The sequence below is a fragment of the Hyposmocoma kahamanoa genome, unplaced genomic scaffold, assembly GCF_003589595.1.
Source record: "Hyposmocoma kahamanoa isolate Upper Pololo Valley unplaced genomic scaffold, ASM358959v1 303, whole genome shotgun sequence".
Classification (NCBI taxonomy): Eukaryota; Metazoa; Arthropoda; class Insecta; order Lepidoptera; family Cosmopterigidae; genus Hyposmocoma; species Hyposmocoma kahamanoa.
Window position 1 is genome coordinate 1,641,069 of NW_020653784.1, and position 19,279 is coordinate 1,660,347.

General features: G+C 35.7%; 1 protein-coding gene across 2 annotated transcripts in view; it reads left to right on the forward strand.

Annotated features, from left to right (window-relative positions):
* The first annotated feature begins 690 nt into the window (after positions 1–690).
* Positions 691–19,279, forward strand: part of LOC113229325 (netrin receptor unc-5-like) — a 26,683-nt gene continuing 8,094 nt past the window's right edge. The window contains exons 1-6 of one of the 2 annotated variants that reach the window (XM_026462880.1): positions 691–955; positions 1,521–1,840; positions 1,874–1,970; positions 16,249–16,427; positions 17,102–17,180; positions 18,331–18,501. In XM_026462880.1, coding sequence (XP_026318665.1) covers positions 883–955; positions 1,521–1,840; positions 1,874–1,970; positions 16,249–16,427; positions 17,102–17,180; positions 18,331–18,501 — 919 coding nt within the window. In that variant the 5' untranslated portion in view covers positions 691–882. Of the gene's footprint in view, positions 956–1,520; positions 1,971–16,248; positions 16,428–17,101; positions 17,181–18,330; positions 18,502–19,279 lie in introns of both variants that reach the window. The other variant, XM_026462879.1, reaches the window with a different exon arrangement.

Sequence of the window (19,279 nt, forward strand, 5' to 3'; positions counted from 1 at the left end):
ACTATAATTAAACATAATAATAAGAAACACAGATTATTTTAATTTTGAAAAAAGAAAATGTTTTCGTATTTCATCATATTTGAAGCCATCTGTCGGACGATAAAAAAAGCACTTACTTGAGGAAAGCATGTACAAAAATACAAGCTAAACGTTTCCGAGTGGTGTGGTAAGTGAGCTTGTTATCCTTATAGTTCTCTAACTATAACAGAGATGACGTTACTGGTACTGAACCATACAGAGCCATCTATCGGAGAATTGGTGAAATACTGAGCGTGCAGTTTTCAAACCTTGACATTCGACTGGTATTTGTAGGGGAAGTACAAGATGACGTGAAACTTCTGCTAACCACTTAATAGATGGCACTACACGTTTCAAAATATAATTAAAATTAAGATCTTGTTGTATTTGCTATAATTAAACAAAAATATACTAAAAATACTTAACATTCTACTTAAAATTGTCGTTGAACCTTTGTATTATAAATAAAGAAGTACCGTTAAGTTCACTATTTACTTTTTGAGAAAAAAATTAACTATCATGTCCGTGTTCATTAAAGTTTTAAAAGCTAGAAGTTTAAAGAGTTTGAAAATAAGCATTTAAAAGTGTGGAATTTTCACCACTATGCTAATTATGTCATAATACACTATTCCATGTAAGCGTGGAATAATGCATAGGGAGTCTCAGTTGGCCGGGCGCGCTCGTCGGTACTCCACGCGCGTCTTGTTACTTTAAATTTCGAACCACGTGCTGTTTCGGATCCCGAAAATGAATGTTTTCTGAATTAAACTGAATTTTTTAAATTAGTGTTCCATTTAGAGGCTTGAATTCGAGTCAGTTTAGTGTTTTTTGTTGCTTTTTCTTTTAATTTCATTTTTGGCAGTGATGTGTTTGAAAAGGAATATCAGTGAAATTGTTATTTTGATTGCAATGTTTATTGGATTAGTTAGGAATGGAGGTGAGTTTGGCGTTAATTTATTAATTGACGAGTATGATTTGATATATTGAAATACTATTTGTACTTTCTGCAATTGGTAACGAGGCTTAAACTAGACTGTTTCTATTTTAGTCTAACTAACCTAACTGAGAAAGGGGTAACTAGAAACACCTAGGTATATCCGGTTGACCTCGTCTGTAACTAGCTTCATGCAGATAGAAATAGGTACTCTAATATTTAAAGGAGTGTATTATCATTAACGTGCATTAGTTAGTTTGGCGACCTCAATGTCTTAGCCGTTAGCAATGTGGATGCTAAACGGGGAGCTTCGGGGTTTTGGTTCCCGGTAGAAACTAGATAATAAACGTTTCGCGTAGTGCTCGAAGTTAATTTCGTTACATTGGTGTTCACTGTTATCTTGAATAAAATAATTATTATTGTATATGAATATAGCGTACATATTTTTGTTGGCTAATTCACAATTTCCATAGGTATTTCTGCAAATGAAATTGGAAATTTCGCTTCGTCATGTGGCATAAAGCATCGACGTCATTACCAAATTCTTAGCTGCTATGCTTTCTTGCAGATCTGGAGAACACAACAAAAGAAACTCGCCCCGAGTACATCCACCCCGATGGGGTGTTAAACTTCGATCCATACCTCTCCGACTTCAAACCAATGCAGGAAGATGACGACTACATACCGTTGCCAGAAAACGACGAAACAATTGACGGTCTGCCAATTTTTCTTCTGGAGCCGAAAAACTCGTTCGTGCTTAAGACGAAGCCTGCATTACTCCTTTGCCGAGCCGCAAACGCTTTGCAGGTTTTCTTCAAATGCAATGACATAAGAACAGATAAAACAGTGCAGCTGGAATTTGTCGATCCTCATACCGGAGTCAGGATGGTAGATGCAGAATTGAATGTGACTAGGAATGAGGTAGATGAATATTTCGGAGGGAAGTACAGCTGTGAATGTTACGCTTGGAATAGCAAAGGCAAGATAAGGAGTCAAGCTGTCTTTATTGAAGTTGCTTGTAAGTGTGAATCTTGTTATTAGTTAAACTAGGTAGCGTCGGCAAAGTTGAAGTCTTCCCATTAGCAAAACAGTTTTGTTTGCAAGCGGAGATTGTTAGCTAGAGTCGTCCATTGTTGTTGTTTATAATAAAAGTATAATCTAGCCCCTATTCGAAACCTCAAGGTGGTAATGCGTCATTTTGCTGATAGCACTTTGAGTTCAAAATTGAACCACAGTTTCGTTCTTCGCAAAGCTAAGAACCAATTTATCGAATTTTCTGCCTTCGAAAGATAGAAAGACACATGCATCTAAATTTGTCGGTAAATGTATAAATATTTTTTAGGTACTTTAAATATACATTTGATATTCAGTAGTTTATTTATGTCATAAATAAATACCACATGTTTTATACACAAGCTGTCACTGTTTTTTAATCAGCCGTTTTTAAAAATACTTTTTTAATTTAGTAGAAAAACAATCGTAGACTGACTTTTAATTCTTGACTCAAGACTCTTTACTTTGAAAGATTACAATTGTATTCAGTTGTAATATTGTAATTAAACTTCATAATAAGGGCACAGTTCCGTACATCACTAAGTAAAATCCTTTGATATTAGTGTCTAAACGTAATAAATGTCTAATATGATTATATAGTAAAAAATCAGATTATTGAACTCAGTAATGTTATATATTTGAGTTTGCTGTATATTGAAAAATTATTGAGATATACCTATTTCCAGAAAAAAAAATTTATTAGATTGGCATTTACTTCCTGATCCCGAATATGTATGCAACTCAATTTTGATAAAAATGCTAGTTGTACTCGTTTTCATCCGGGGCAATTATAGAAGACTGGCTCAATTTCTGTTTTGTAGTATTTATAAGACTCGGAGACATGCAGTCAAACAACCGGTCTTTGTGTTATAATCAAATTGACACACTACCTGAAAATAATTTAAAAAGATCGTCTATCGTTAGTTTAGTCAATTGAAAAGGAAGCATGATAGTTGAATAAGGATACAAGTTTACAGACCAAACGTGAAAAGGTCGACCTCGTCGAGTTTGTCTCGACCAAAATGGGGATATTCTTAAAAGACGTGCCGTCGAAAGTAACAAAAAGTTTTCAAAAAAACCTAATGCGAGTGTAGGAATTAGCGCGTGGAGGTCCATGGTCTTTGCCTAACCAAGTGAAAATTAGGCGTGATACGATATATTAAATCCTCAAATCGAAACCTCTAGTCTTTCAAAGCGAAATGGACTTCATTGAAAAAGATCCAAAGCAGGAAATTGCCGAAAATCTTTATTAGGGTAAGAATGAAAATAAAGAGAGAAAGTCGGACAATTAACAGTCGTCATTGTCTCCAAATAACCGTTGAAAGTTGCGGGAATAGAGACAGTAATAAAGTGCTTGAAATTTATGGTACTTTCTGGTATTCACGAAGAATTTTCATCAAAAATAAAAGTTTTTATCAAAGAATATCTATTCAATTTTGGCTTTTTCGTTTTGTAAGTGGTCAAATAGGACGCGCACGTCGCTTACGCTTACTTATGTCTCTGGGGACAGGCGCAGTGGGAGTTTCTCCCAGTCACTGCAACTGGCCAGGCGTGTCACTTAGCACCATGCCCACGATTTGTTCGTTCGTCACATGGTAACGTAAATAAAAAGAAACAACTATCCATCGCCGGGGATAAATTATAAAAGCGTTTTGTGTTATATCTTCGATTCAAGCGAGTTAATGTAGAGTCCAATTTGAAAAGTAATTTGACGCCACTTCGGCGAGATAAGCTGACGAGTTATTTGGTTGGAGGATTTCTCAAAAGCGGTTCGTTCCTGTGACCTTTGCTTCGGGAACTACTTAAGTCAAAGTTAAATCATCCTTATTTCATCGTCATATTCATTAAACTCTACCGCTCATTCGTAAGGCAAATTCCCCTGAGAAGAATGAGCAAGAAACTGTAAGGGCTGCTCATTGTAAATATACATTTGAATACATTTTTCATTTACAATATTTATTTTAAACATTTTTGCCATGGATTTTTGCCATCCAAGTATGCAAAAACCGTTTAATCTTGAAAAAGTTTTTGTTTCACTATAGTTTTAAGCCTCGTAAATGGCAAACTTTGAATATCACCCGGAATAATATATAATAATATTACTAATAATATAATAATAATACGTAACGTATGCGTTACCCTTTAAATGAATTTGTGACTTTATGAAGACGACTGTCCAGAACAGCTAGTTTATTTTTGTTCCTCGTAGTAAGTCTTTCACTATTTTTCATATAAAAATTACTTTAGTGTTAGTGTAACAATGTTAATCTCCTTAAACTAATATCTAGGTGAACGCCCATTCGACGCGTCTATATCTCGTTTTCGCTAAAGTCCCATCTGTATTTTGATAGTATTGCTTTTGACTTATTTGGTTTTATATTTCTATGATTCATATTTACATTTACTAGTTTCGGATATAGAGGAAATACAATAACAAAAACCTAAGTCTCAGAATTTTATGTTTCAATGGTACCATAGTTCATATTTGAGGCATATAATCATACTAGACATAATAATAATATTCTTGGAAAATAACCGACAGTGTCTTCCTGTGTTAAGGTTACATTCCGTGTATCAACGACTGTGGAAGTTATTTTGTTTCTTTTTCTTGGTTATTCCATAACAAATAAGTTAGGTAATTCCATGAAATTATAATTACAAGTAGATATATGAAGGTATGGATATTCTCTCCATAAAATAAAACCAAATTCCGTCGGATGTGCCTCCATGAATATGTAAATCGAACATTAGACGATGCCTTTATTGCTCATAGGAATATGGATTATATGGCTATATTATAATGGTTTATATTGCTTTATTATGGTTTATAGAGGTATAATAAAATGAGATATCAATTTGTACCTTTTAGAAGTCGTATTTTGTTTTATTATTGGATTTATGTCTTGTATTAAGGATTTGGGATAGGCTGAGAGAAAGTCTTAGGTTTCCTGTAGCTTTATCGACCATCTTGATATAGACGGGATCCTGAATGACTCGTACTCTATGTATGATTTTTTTTGTGTTACCACTTGTCACTTGACAGGACGACCAAGTCGTTGACCTGGTGGTACGAGACGCCTGTCCATAGCAGTGGCAATGCCACCCAGAGTTTCAAATCGCAAAGATCGGAGGAAAACTGCTACTGCGCCTGTCACCCTGAGACAAAGACATTGACAAGTCTCAACTTCACCAGCAGAAATGGGTAATGCGGCAGGACTTCCTGGACGAACTCTTTCACAAGGAGCTCTACTACCAAAAATCAGTATTGCATATTTTTTTATACATGACAAAGGCAAATGACCTGTGGCATGAGATTACAGTGACAGTTATCGCTGGCATGGCCTAAAATGTTTGTATAGAAAATGTTGTTTCTTCTTGTAACCGCTAGGGGCGCTATATAATTTGCCATACAAAATTGTGCCGTAATTTACGCGGTCGCCAGCGGTATACTCGTGGTTGAGGCACTGATGTTAAATGGAAAGTGGAATTCAAACGAATCGATATATTTTTGGGTCTAAAACACGTAATTGTCAACATTTTATCGTATCTGTCCAGTTTTCATACGTATTCGCGTGTGACATCTTGGCATCTGCCGTCTTCGACCCTTTGCAGTGTGACGAGCGTTTCAACTTATGTCTCTCGTAAGAATCTTAAAATAGCAAAAACTGCTACCAATCGACATTCGCTACGGTTTTCTCACATTTCTCTACTGTGGCATGTTCATTATTTCGAGAATCGATCCTCAGGACAACGAGACTTTCTAGAATTCGTTTTTTAAAAAACGACGCTGTTGGTTTTCATAGGTTACTTGTAATTTTTTTTTCATATTGTTTTGTGCTATAGATGATAGTGTTACTGTAACGTCGAACTTCAACATCGATCGTTATATTATTGCTGCATTAATAATAATAATAATTTTCTCGTGTTATCCCCGTACAGCGTACGACTTGGGAATATTCAAGGCGAGCATTATAGTCCATTTCACATAGGATGTGTACTGCGGCATTTCAAATTTTTACACTGCATGCATACTATTTTTAATTACTCTCACAATCAGTTAACAAAAAGAAATAGTAAATTTGTTACAATAGACCAAAAACAAACAACATTTATTTCAATCGCAATATTAAGTAAAAATTACAGTACACAGAAACTCAAATGATAAAGTAAAAATAAATTACCTCAACTACTTGATGCGTAAAACGGAATACTTATCCATAGAGATTTACATCGTAGAATCGATAAATCGTGTCGGCTATTGTGTATCTCGCGTCAATGCGAGTGGATACATACAACGTGATGCGGGTCGTTTTCTTTTGTTTTGAGCTTTGCGTGATGTTTTTGGAGTTTTTTTTTTCATTTATAATTTCAAGTGACGGGACGAACAAGTCGTGCGCCTGGTGGTGAGCTACACGCCCGTCCATAACAGTTGCAGTGTCACTCAGAGCTTTAAATCGCAAATGCCGCTGTGAACGTCACCCTGAGACATAAGTTGACAAGTCCCATGTGCCAGTAATTTTACCAGCACCCTTACCCTACAAAAGGGAAACAGTAATGTTGACATTGCTGCATGGCGGCAGAAATCGAGCTACTAAATATGCATATTACTTGAAGTTTAGGCAAATTATACTCTGTATACTCCAGCTCTGACTATGACAAAAACCCTGAGAATAAATCGCTGTTCAGCAGTTGCATATCATCAACTTGACGACCCAAACAGAATAATATGTAAAATGGAATGCAAGAAGTAATGACAAAAGTAGAAACTCGAACAATTAAGCGACATTGTCTGCTACAAAAATAACCGCCCCCGCGGCGAGAAGGGTGCCTAAATGAGAATGAATGACATTCGGAATGATATTGCCGTGACGACTTCGGAATTGAAATGAAGAGGTATAATGAAATACGAATTTACACAGTTATTTTGTTTAGTCAAGCTCTATAAACAATTCCAATTGCATTCTCTTTAAAGGGATAACTTTTTTCAAACGAGAAAAGTATTAAAAAAGCAATTTCACTGTATTTAAACCAATTATCACTAGATATAATTATATAATCACAATACTGAATGATTGACATATAGTTAGTCTTATGAAACTATCGTGAGGTCGACGGTTCGGATCTCTGTGGTGGCAAATACCTAACTATGACTTTACAAAATGAAATAATTTTTCCGGATCCGAACTGCCTCTGTGGCCGAACGGTTACCATGTTGCGATGAAATATTTGTGTGGCCTACATTTATTTCTCTCGTGAGTTTGGTTGAAATTTGTGATTGTCTATGTGTGTGTCCATGGCACCCGCGATACAGGGCTTCCCTAGTGCGGGGCAGTAAGTGTGTGCGTTAATTTGACTTAATTTAATTTAAATCGCGTACATTGGTTTGTTGTTTTACCAAACAAGCGAAGTTACCATAGTTTCTACTGTGTAATAATCGTACCTATACTTCGTTACAATCCATTTTCAACAAAATGTCACTGGCAAGCATTGACTTACAATTATTTGGACGTCGGGTCCGCGCTAAAAAGTGTCCGAACTTATAGGGCGTTAAAATCGTATACAGAGCGTCATTCACGCTTTAGTCTTCGTTTGTTCGACTGACAGCGAAGCAAGCAAAATTAGACAGTACTGCGATGACATAACAATTTAAATTCAACGTTTTAGCTTTTTCATATTCCTTTACATGTCACTACGTTTAAATAGGTTGACTTGGGACATTTTTTTCGTGGTTTTTGTATTAGACCCGTCGTCCATTTATTTGTAAGTCAATGCTAACAAGTCAACAAACAAGTCACTGACCCGACCATAGATGGTTTAGTTATGGCCAATTGTAATGCCAACTACAAATCGATTAATTAATTCAATGAATCGATTTGTTCAATTGAGTCATACTAGTGGTTTTCTCTACATAACCTATATAAGCATATTTTAAATTACCGAAATCTTAATTTTAAGTCCTCCTTCAAATCTTTAAAAAGATTATTTAACTTTGACTGACTGATCAGTATATTAGAATAACTTCATATAACGTAGGCATTCGTTTACCTTTCCGGTATTTTACGAATGGTATTCACTTTTAATATCGGAAAAAGAATATAATAGTTATAGAAGTACCATCATTATTATAATCTGTTCAAAACTCTTCAAGTAGTTTAGTAGCCGTAGGAAAGGGCTTCTTGAAATAGTTTATCCAGGAAAACTATTGTGAGCATTACTTTTAAATTTGAAGTGTAAATAAAGGTGCTGGTGAAATTATAGGCTCAGGCTTGTCAACTTATGTCTTAGGGTGATAGATCTTTGCTATTTAAAGCTCTGAGTGGCACTGCAATTGTTATAGATAGGAATGTCGCATACCAGCATCACCCAATTTGTTCTTTCCGTCACTTGGCGATAGGAAAAAAGTACAAACGTACTAAATATTACTACATCTGATATATCTTCAATACAAAACCACACTTCAGGGGTATTTTACAAAAACCTTTTGTTTTTATAGGTATTGATATCAAAACATTTAAGACAGCAGCAAAAACACACAGAATAATAGCATGTGACACTCCCCTTCAAAAATCGTTCACGCGTGAACCCTTTTTTGGTTACGATGAGTTTAGGGCGTTTGTTTGTGGTATGTCACATAGGAATCATGATTTTTAACCTATTATCTACCTTGAATATGTGATACAGTGCCGTGCATCAATTTTGTATAGAAAACCACCACGAGACTCAGACATAAACAGACTAAAGTACCGGATGACTTACGTATTTAAGGCGAGTCATCGGAGGAGAAGCGGGGAAAACAGTTTTGCTGGATCAATAAGGTATTTACTATTAAATAATGGGCTCACAAAAAATACACGATACACCTAAGGATATTGTCTAAAGAATGTGTTACACGATAGGATGTACTTTACCCGATCATATAAAATCCTGAAACAGGCTAAATTAAAAGTTAAAAACGAATTATTTGACATATGGACATAATTTGTATATGGAGATATTTCTCCTTAACTACTATAGAGAAACTGCAAAATTTTAGTTTTCAACTGAAGCCAAAAAAGTTACATTTATTTAAAAAATTGTAAATTGCCCGGTGGTTTAAGGATACGCCGGGCCGCCTGCTGCTCCGTCAGTCGCCATCGGGCATGTCAATGTCAGATCTGTGTAAAATTTTCTTCGCCTGTTTTATGTGATTTGAGTGGCGACCCCCCCCTAAATACCTCACCTTCTAAAATCTAGGCTCGTGTTTTGCATTGTAGTCGCTGAGTGATCACAGGTTCGATTCCTGGTAGGATCAATTTGGGAAATGAACTTTTGTAAATAAAATACATAACTTTATATACAATCCAGTGTTTTTCACCTCCATCCATCCCACTTGACCATAGAGCATGCACACCTAAATAATGCGCATACACTCTCGTCTTGAAAGACCCAGGTTATAGCGTTCAGGGAATAAGTCTGCAGGCAGTATTCACCTGTTTGTGTATGTGCGTGAGAAAAATCCGTGTAAATAAAAGCTTCTGGATGAAAACAGTCAGTTTACAGCATTATCACTGAACTGTTTCAACGTAAACACTCAAATAGTTTCTATTTCCATTCCCAAGTGTATCAGTAACTATACAGATAAGGGATCACACTTCAATGGTTTCCGAAGGGGAGTGTCTCAGCCGATTACTTAAACTGTCGACGTTTATTGTTGCCTGTCGCATGAGCCTTACCAAAATAAAACAAGAGATTGATGAGTTGGGACACATTCAATACCTATATAGATAATTATTTAGTAGGAAGAGAGCGTTGAGGCGTAAAAGATGATGTAGTGACTGAGACAGAACAGAATGCTTCGCATATGGATAATATCTTGATCGGATTGGGGATGTCCCAAGAATAACGACCATGTATGAAGATACCGATGCGAATGAAGGAGGCGATAGAGATTTGTCATGGCATGTCCATACAGAAGCGACTACCGCCTTCGGGAGACTACTTCGCCTTGTCGATAGAGGCGCAATTGTCCACTGAGTGATTATAAATACAAGTTTGTTACGAAGAATCTTGCGTAATAATGGTAGAAACGCTTAGTTCACATGACTTTTATTGTAGAATGTATAAATAACAAAGTAGGGAAAAGTTGACGGAAAAGAAAGGGCCTAAGAAGGCCTGTATTCGTGTGTGTATATATATATGGCTGTTTTATAAGCAGTTAGGTTTACATGATTGAAGTACACGATCCGTCCGAGAATTTTGATGGGAGTAACGACGGAGCGAAGCAAAGTAAGAATGGCGAAGAAGAAATTAGAGAACGATTCAAAATTATCAAAAGTAAGTGACCGGGAACCAGAGAAAGGGGTGATAAAAAGGAGGGGTGACGATGAAAGAGGTCGCATCGTCACAAGTTCACGCGCAGACGCAACAAACATCGTTCGAAACGTTTAATAAACTGACCGGGTTGGTAGTTGGTACACGGCCGCCGTCACATTGATATTCGTTTGGTCGACTGTCGCCCGACAAAGATTACATCTAGTCGATTCGTACGACTTCGGTTGCGAAACGACTGAGATTGTTTACATTGTGTTGGTTGTCGTCTTTGGCGGGCAAGCGAAGGCGATTTGTCGATCTAGTGTAAATGCTCCATCAGGACCGTAAAAACTGCTGGTCAGTTGTCTGAACAATAACATGCTTTATAAATTATACTTCTAGATACTTCCAGACACATAATTAAATCGTGTTAAGAGGAATTTATATTTAGAAAATTTCAATAATTATAATAACAACGTCAGGTATTTCTATCCGCTTACGCGATATATGCAGCCGTAGACGCATACCACACCTAGAGGTGCCGGTGATGATTTTATACCGATTTATCGGATATCGAAGTTATCACAGGTAAAAGAACTAGTACTAATTGCTATTTCGGTAACTACTCTAGCAAACCATAAAGTTTTTAATGCCTGGGTCTGTCATTTAAAAAAAATAAACAACTTCAAAAATACGTCACGACAATCGTGTGTGTTATTGTTTGGGCTGGTGACTTAAGAATAAGAATAAGAATAGTTTATTGCGTAAGCACCGAGACACACATGATCTTAAAATTAATACATTATTATAAACTTTAAACTAAAATACAGTACCTACAACAAAAGTTAAAACATAATTATAATGATTAAAACAAAATAAAAATAAAAATAATAAAAAAAATAATTAAAAATGTAATAATAAATGCGTGTCGCGGCGCACGCAAACGGGATTTGCTCAGCTATTAGCTACAGGCTGATAGATTTCAGCCTGGAACGCTGGTTTACAGCAAACCCGATATGAGTGAAGCACGGACTCGAGCATAAACAAAACAAATACATGCGTAACATGTGCGTGAGGCTTGGTATATATAAAAATATTTACACTAGATATATAAAACGAATACATAGATAAATAGAACAGCATAAGTGTAAACTAATTTACTTACTTAATTAATACGTATATACATATGTTATATGAAGATGTAATTAATATTCTGTGCAGTAAGTAATATATAATATGTGAGAAATAAATAAACATTTCTAACCAAGAAAATAATAATAATAGTGACTCAATCTAATGAAGGGTTCAATGATAAAAAGGAAAGTTTGCAAAACCTTGCACTTGGACGATTGGCCTACGCTTCGAGTCTGGAACCAGTTTTCGGTGTTTATTTATTGAAAACATGCCGTAAGTAGCGTTTTTTAAGTTTACCCTGAATATAAATGTTTATAAACTATACTTTAAGGTAATTAGTAGTAATATAGTAATAAATAAATATAGTAATTTCATGGTAAACGTTAGAACCACTCAAACTGAATATTATCATATTCACCCAAGTACACCTAAAATTTCATTAGTCCTTTTTAAGTGCAGGATTTGCTGTGTATTACTGCATTTTATTTGAGATGTTTTTGTTGTAGTACGGAGGGTATTTATTTAGCAATGCAAAATAATAATTTTCGTTTATAAAAACTTGTATTTAAACTGAATCCTTTTCTAATTTGCGAAACCAAATAGCCGCCATTTTGCGGTAGGATGAGCGCATCGCGTGAGCGGTTATAACCACATGGTTTGGCACTTCACTGCTAGATATTAGCGTTTCTATTCTTGTATTAGTAGCGCTGATACTCTGTCTTCTTCGTGTTTAGTGTTTACCAATTAAAAAATGCTGCCCCATTGCTTATCCTTGGATTTAAAAATTATAAATCTCTTGCGTTGTGGTTAAGTTAACTCTCCATGTTTTTCTTCACCACCAGCTACTGCTGTAGCTCTGTATTGCTACAAAACAGTCCCAAATGTACGTCTTAAAGTGATTTAATGTCAAACCGTAGACCACTTTACTGGGAAGCAACGGTTCTCTCACAGAGCTACCATCGTTATTAATGCTATAACTGACACAGAAGACGTAAGCTCTAAATATTCCACGAATGGAAATACATTTGCGTTATTAAAGATGCATTAATTTTAATTTTTCATTAATAAATCATCTGTCTGCTTACTGATTGGCAAAGTAACAAAAAAGGATCATTAAGTGAACCATTCACAGTCAAATCCTAATTAGTATTGCTATTTTCACCATTCTCAGTAACCCTAATCCCATCACCATGGCGGAACAAAGTGTACTCATAGTGTAAATCGTAATTTTCAATGGTGTTTTTAGCCCCCCACAAAGGGTCTGGGCATCATTACGTGGAAGGAACGTTATTTCCGCTCGTTAACTCGCACTTTGCCATTTGATAAATGCTCACTAGCTTTGTTGCATCGTGTTAATAATTTTGAAAAGTAAGAATACAAAATACATTCAAAAAAATTGACTTTATAAAGTGGAGGTTAATGGAATGAATCACACTTCTAGATTGATTCAATTTGGATTCAATTAAAAAGTCAAAGTCAAATCATCCTTATTTCATAGGTAAGCAAATTACACTTGAAATCGTCATTGAGAAGAATGAACAAGTAACTCTAGGGGTTGCTCTTTGTAAATAAACATTTGTATACATTTATCACTTACAATATTTATTTCAATGATCATAGATCGAGACAACATGTAATAGCTAAATGGGTCATTACCACGGACTTTTGTCATCCAAGTATTTTCATTTTCATTTTCATCCAATTTTTTTCATTGATACCATTAAGCTCCATTCGGTAAGAGTCAGATTTTTCAATGTACTGAAGTCGCATAATTTTATTGCACATTTGAAAAAAATAAGCGCAATTAATAAAAATGGAAGTAAATTAATTTGTGACAACCCAGTGAAGGTTAAATGCAAAATAGCTGCGCTTGTATTGAATACTCCACCAACCACCATCAAAAATATACCCGACACGTGTATCACCTCTCTACGAGGCATCCTTAGAGATTGTTGATTGCTCAGCCGAAGAATGCATTAATTTACTTCCATTTTTATTAACATGGACTTCCGCAAAGAAACGCCTGAAACAATTAATTACTTATTTCTTCTAGTAAAATCAAAGTACTCAACTTCATACTTTGGACATTAGATTAATCTTCCTATCAATGACATAGATTTGAAATTGACTAATATAAAACCAATATCTAGTACAAAGTCTATAACTCCGTAACAGCGGGTTGTTTGCACAGTTTCTGTAAATTCTGCTAAAGCCGTTTACTGAATTTACAAAACATCGTCCGTCAGCATCCGTAGTTTGTTTATCGAACTACGTTGTTTACCTTTTTTTGAAAGTTAGTAACTTTAACAAAAAGCATTTCGATTCCTGTAAGTCCAACGATTTCAAAACGAACTTATTACTATCTTTAGATATGAAAAGTTTAGTTTCAAAATCATAGTTATTTATATTTTCTTAGATGCACATTAAGATAATATTTTCCGACCCCTCAGAGGTATTCATCATCAGCCTGTTGTACGTTCCACCGCTGAGCACGGGTCTCCTCTAAGGAGTGGGTTTAGACTATATCCTATAGTTTACATTTTACGCTGCTGACCCAATGCGAGTTGGATACTGCACAAGTTTTTCAACCGTTGACAATGTTCTTTGACAAGCAGGTTTCATCACGATGTTTTCCTTTATCTTTTTATGATATCTAGTGACGAGATGACCAAGTCGTGGGCCTGGGCGTGGACGCCCTTCATACAAATGCAGTGCCACTCAAACCTTCCAATCACAAAGATTTGAAGGGCGCTGTTGCTGCGGCCCGTCGCCGTCGCGATGTGCCTATAGTTTCACTAGAACCAGGGTTTCGTTACTAGCTCAAGGTTACGAGATAAGTGCCTACCGCTGAGTGTACCGACGTCGGCACAAGTGCTCATACAAGTCTTTCATTTATGAGCATTCGGCTCCGCACGAGTGCACACGGCGGGCAACGTTATTTTCACCTCTCTGAGCGCGTGCTTAGGTTCCTTTTCCCTCGTAGTGAGCGCCTGGTGTCATTAGTCAGATTTAGTAGGTTATTATAGCGTAAGTATTTTTGATTTTGTATGAGAGTGATGTATCTGTTACATAGTAATTATTAAGTAATCTGTTCCTGAACAGTTGTGACTTAAAAATTAAAGTAAGCAACTGTCGCCACAAGGATTCGAACCATTCATCTCTCAATTAAGTAGCAATCGTTCTCCAGTTGCGCTACCACCGCTGTGTTAGAAATATTACAATAAGCTTCGTTCACTCTACTGTGAACTGACTAACACTGTACAAGGTTGTTTTAGGGTGTGATGTGACCAGGCGTTGCTTTGGAGAGCGCTAAGTAAGATAATGGCGTTTTGGATAAGGGTGGGGGGAATTGCTAAACATCCTATAGGCTAGAAGGCTATTTGGAACGATTTATTGGAATGTTAAACCGTTCATTCGAGCGGAAGGTCAAAATAGAGGGTTTGGGTGAAGATAAATTAAGAATATTGATACTTAAAGCCATGACACAATTTTGTTTCAACTATAAATGAAAACGGACTTTGATACATTAAATAAATCATAATAAAATTTTAAAAAATATTTCGGACCCTAGAAATCCATATACAATTACAAAATTAAAATTAAAATTAGAAATTAATAAATAAAAATTTAGAACTGTAAAGGAGGGAGGTTTTTTCTTCCGTTGGATGAGGTTATGCAGATCTAGCCAAGTAAAACTCCAAATTGTTGTTCAGAAGATTTATTTTCACCTCGTATGTCGCCAATATAATTCTCACCGTATATGCGGAAGGTCCGGGCAGTTGTACCCAAGAAGGAACTCACTCCTAGAAACCGTTCCGCGAGATGAGGTTTTTCACCCTATATCATGGGCAATAATCTTTCACCCTATATGAGCGTATGAAATATCAGAAGATTTCCTGCTGCTCCAATTTATTTTTAACCCATACATTGAAATGATCCTTACATGAAACTGAGTCGATCAGGACTAACCAAAATTCGTTCAATTTTATTCATTTTTATGGACAACTTACGCTTGACCAAACAATTGACTATGCCTAAATTGTTTTCACAAAAGAATACTTTTTTTGTGAAAAAAATTTTCTTTTATTTTCCCATACTGTCCCATTTACAAAAACACTGTGTATAGTTTTGAATTGATGGGAAATTGTAATGCTATAAATATTGCGCACGGGTGCTAAAACTTCTATTATGCCCTCAGTGCAATAAGGCTACATCAGCAAAATGACAACTTTTGAGTAGAGATGTTTTAAAATCTATGAACAAAAATAGTCGAAAACTTCTTTATTCTTAAATAGGAGAGACATACATTTTCACATATACATAACTATGATTTTATTAATACAGAGATCGAATATATGGAAAAACTTTTTGACCCAATGGGACGTGAACCCATGAACATACTGCACCGTAGTACTGCTCGTACCAACTGAGCTACGGGTCAAGTTATCGAGTTGTAGAAATTCTCCTATGTGTTTTTGTTAAAGAGCTTTGAACTGGATTTTTCCGCATTCTATACTGCTCGAGACATCTAGTGAGAGATTTTTAAGAACCTTCTTCACGGCAGCCAGTAGCTACAGGTGCAATATAGTCGTGGGTTCAAGTCACATCGGGTCAAAAAAGGTTTTCTATGTGTTCGAATTAAGTGAAGTTATTTCACAAAAGATCTTAATAATACATTTGTTTCATGTAGTTATTATTATTTGTACGACTTTCACGTGATACAAGCCCTTTTAAATGGTCACTCGTGGTAGTCTTATACCAACCTACGCAATGTCATTGAAATAAAACATTTATTTAAAATAAACATTATTACTATACAGATATAAAGAAGCAATTCGTTCAGCAACCTCAATCAGTGACTGTCGAAGCAGGTCGCAGTGTCACTTTCCGTTGTGTACCACCTCCCGCTGCCCCTGCAGTTACCTTGAAATGGACAAGAAACGGAGTTACTATTGAACCTAACGATGAGATTCTTGTGTTGCCAAAAGTTGGATTACAGGTGAGGGAAGTAGTTGTAGTATATAGAAGAAATAATCAAGGCCCCCAGTTCCTTTTATGACGCTCTAGTGTATATATTCATAAAATAGTGGAAGTTACAGCACAAAGCCCTGTAGAACACCTCTCTATGTTAAAGGTAGACATCATAGATTATCGTAATTTCTTTGAACTTTAGATTCACGTATATAAGCATCTAGAAATGAAAAATAGAATAAAGAAATGAGAAATAGAAAAGTATCATAACGGCACGAACACGGAGCTGCAAAGTTTTTAGTTGCAATTCATACTAAAGTAACAACATTTAATAACTAATAATTAATGTAGTAGAGCAACGGGCCCAGTTACATCCCTCGTGGGACGCTTAATATTGAGATGAATTAGTTCATACTCGTAGTGGTAAAGTTCGTTCGTACCCCACACGACCCATTAAGCACTGGCATTGAACCAATGCAGTAGCATAGCTTTGATAAATTGTAGTAGTTCATAAGTTATAATAGTAAAATAAAGATGGCCCAGAAATTGCACCTTGTGGTACACCCGATTTACCTAAATTCTTTTATAATGTACCTACATTTTGAATGATATCCGCGCTTTTTACATTTACAAATACTAGCTAACTGTTATGTCTGTTAGGAACATGAACAAAAGGATTAAATATTGTTTTATATTGCCTAGGATATGGCAAACTACACCTGTATAGCGGAAAACGTCGCCGGGCGGCGGGAGTCGGACGTTGCGGTGCTGTCCGTTTATGGTGAGTTTTGTAACATTTCCTTCTATATTTTCGCTCGGTTTTGTGGTAGTTTTCATGATTTGTATCAATATTGTTAGAATTTTATTCTCAAAATTTTAGTCTAATTAAATTTTAAGCACTTTCAAATACCACCCCTTACTTCGCCGTTTCTTATACATCATACATTTTATGTTTATTAGTTCCTAGTAGTTTATGTGTACTCTGTCTATATGTTGGGCTTTTATTGTACAGTTAGATGTGAATATTGGTCTGGGCATAATATCGATGTCAGATTCTCCGCCATTTTATTGAGCTGACCTTTTACCTTATACTACTATTGTCTGATAAATAAGCAAATAGAAATCTTTACCATTTACGTCACTGTCTTGTCTTATACCTACTTTTCCTGCAATATAACTACGTAATAACTCTGTATAAAATTAGACTAATACAACATCTTGTCTATCATTACCTCTTGCTCTTCGGTCGCCTGAATCGAAATCAATTGCCTGCATAGTCTCATCCTATTTTAAACACAATTAGTTTATCTTCAGAGGAAGTCTTAATTGGTTACTGGTTTTGGATAGCTCAGATGTTCAAACTGAGGCGATTTATCATGTAGTAGATGATTTCTAATTATGAATATGTTATATGTATATTCCAAATTATAGGTTCCGCTGTTCAAAATTTCGGAATTAAAATTCTGTATACACATTAACTTCGAGAAGTAACGTTTGGGAAAGTGGTGGATATGATTAAAAAAAATAAGGTACGTGTCACCAGTCAAATGTGACAAAATTCTATTTGATTTGGAAAACAATATATTTATTAGTTTTATTTCGTACGTTATTCTTTTTTTAATGTGTTTCACCAGTTTGTCAAAATTTTTATATCTCGAAATTCTTAAAATAAATAAAATCCTGGATTGTGCGATACATACATAACTCAGAAGGCTGACGAGATCGTCAAAGACTGTAAATGAGGAGTTGGATATCGTACTTAGTAAACAAAATGTGGTTCTACTGTTAATCTCTATTTTCTGATATTTTATATTTAATACCTTGTTCAGTTATGAGCTTTATCTCACATTATGTTTCTAGAATGCTACTGGAAGACATTGGAAGGTTTGCTCGTTTTAGACATGTTAAAACTAAGTATTCGTGTCCTTTAGTAAATGGAGGCTGGTCACCGTGGTCTCCTTGGATGAACTGCAGATGCGGCTCGCAGTCCAGTGGCAAGCGACGCACGCGCACGTGTACGGAACCTGCACCAGCCAATGGCGGCGCGCCTTGCAGAGGACAGTCTGCGCAAAGCGATGAAAATTGTGTTGCTTGTTCTAATGGTAAGCATTCTGTTTACAACTGTTGTTTTGTAGTTGAGAATTGTGAGTAGATTTCTCCATAGACTCCAGAAGAAGACTTTCGAATCATTGTTTGCTTCAGTTCATAATTTTTCTCTCTCCTTGGTCACGGGTGACTGTAAAGGACCCAAAACCTTATCTGTTTTAAGAAACAAATGTACGCGATTTAGACCCAAAAACTATAATAGTTTAGCGAGAACCTAAGAACTCGGTAACTAAATTGGTTTGTTATAAAATTCTGTGACAAATACAATTTATAGACTGCCATTCATTCATGAAATTTTTGAAGATGAAATTTACTATGGAAACTCTTCAACAATCGGGTTAGTTTCAGTAGCCGGTGTAAGTATTTAGATAACAGTACATAATTTTCGTCACAGTTCGTGTAAGCGATAGTGAAGATGTGATTCATGATCATGCTATCGTGAATTAAAATTTAAAAAAATTACATTCTCTGTTTAAATTACTTAATTATTGACTATTATATTGGGCGCGATTTTAACAAGTAGAAACCTGTAACTGGAACATTATAGGCGATAAGCAAGAATTAAATACAAATACGAGGCGCATGGCTTCCTTTTTTTTTAAATAAAGAAATAAAGAATTATATGAAACACTCAAGACAAAGGCTTACTATTACATGACAAAGCCATTTAACAAAACTTAAGATCCATTGGATATAACGATGATTGTCTCGCTAAATGAGTTCTAATAATTAAAATAATATCGCGTAGTAGTTATGTAGACAAGGAATGTTGAT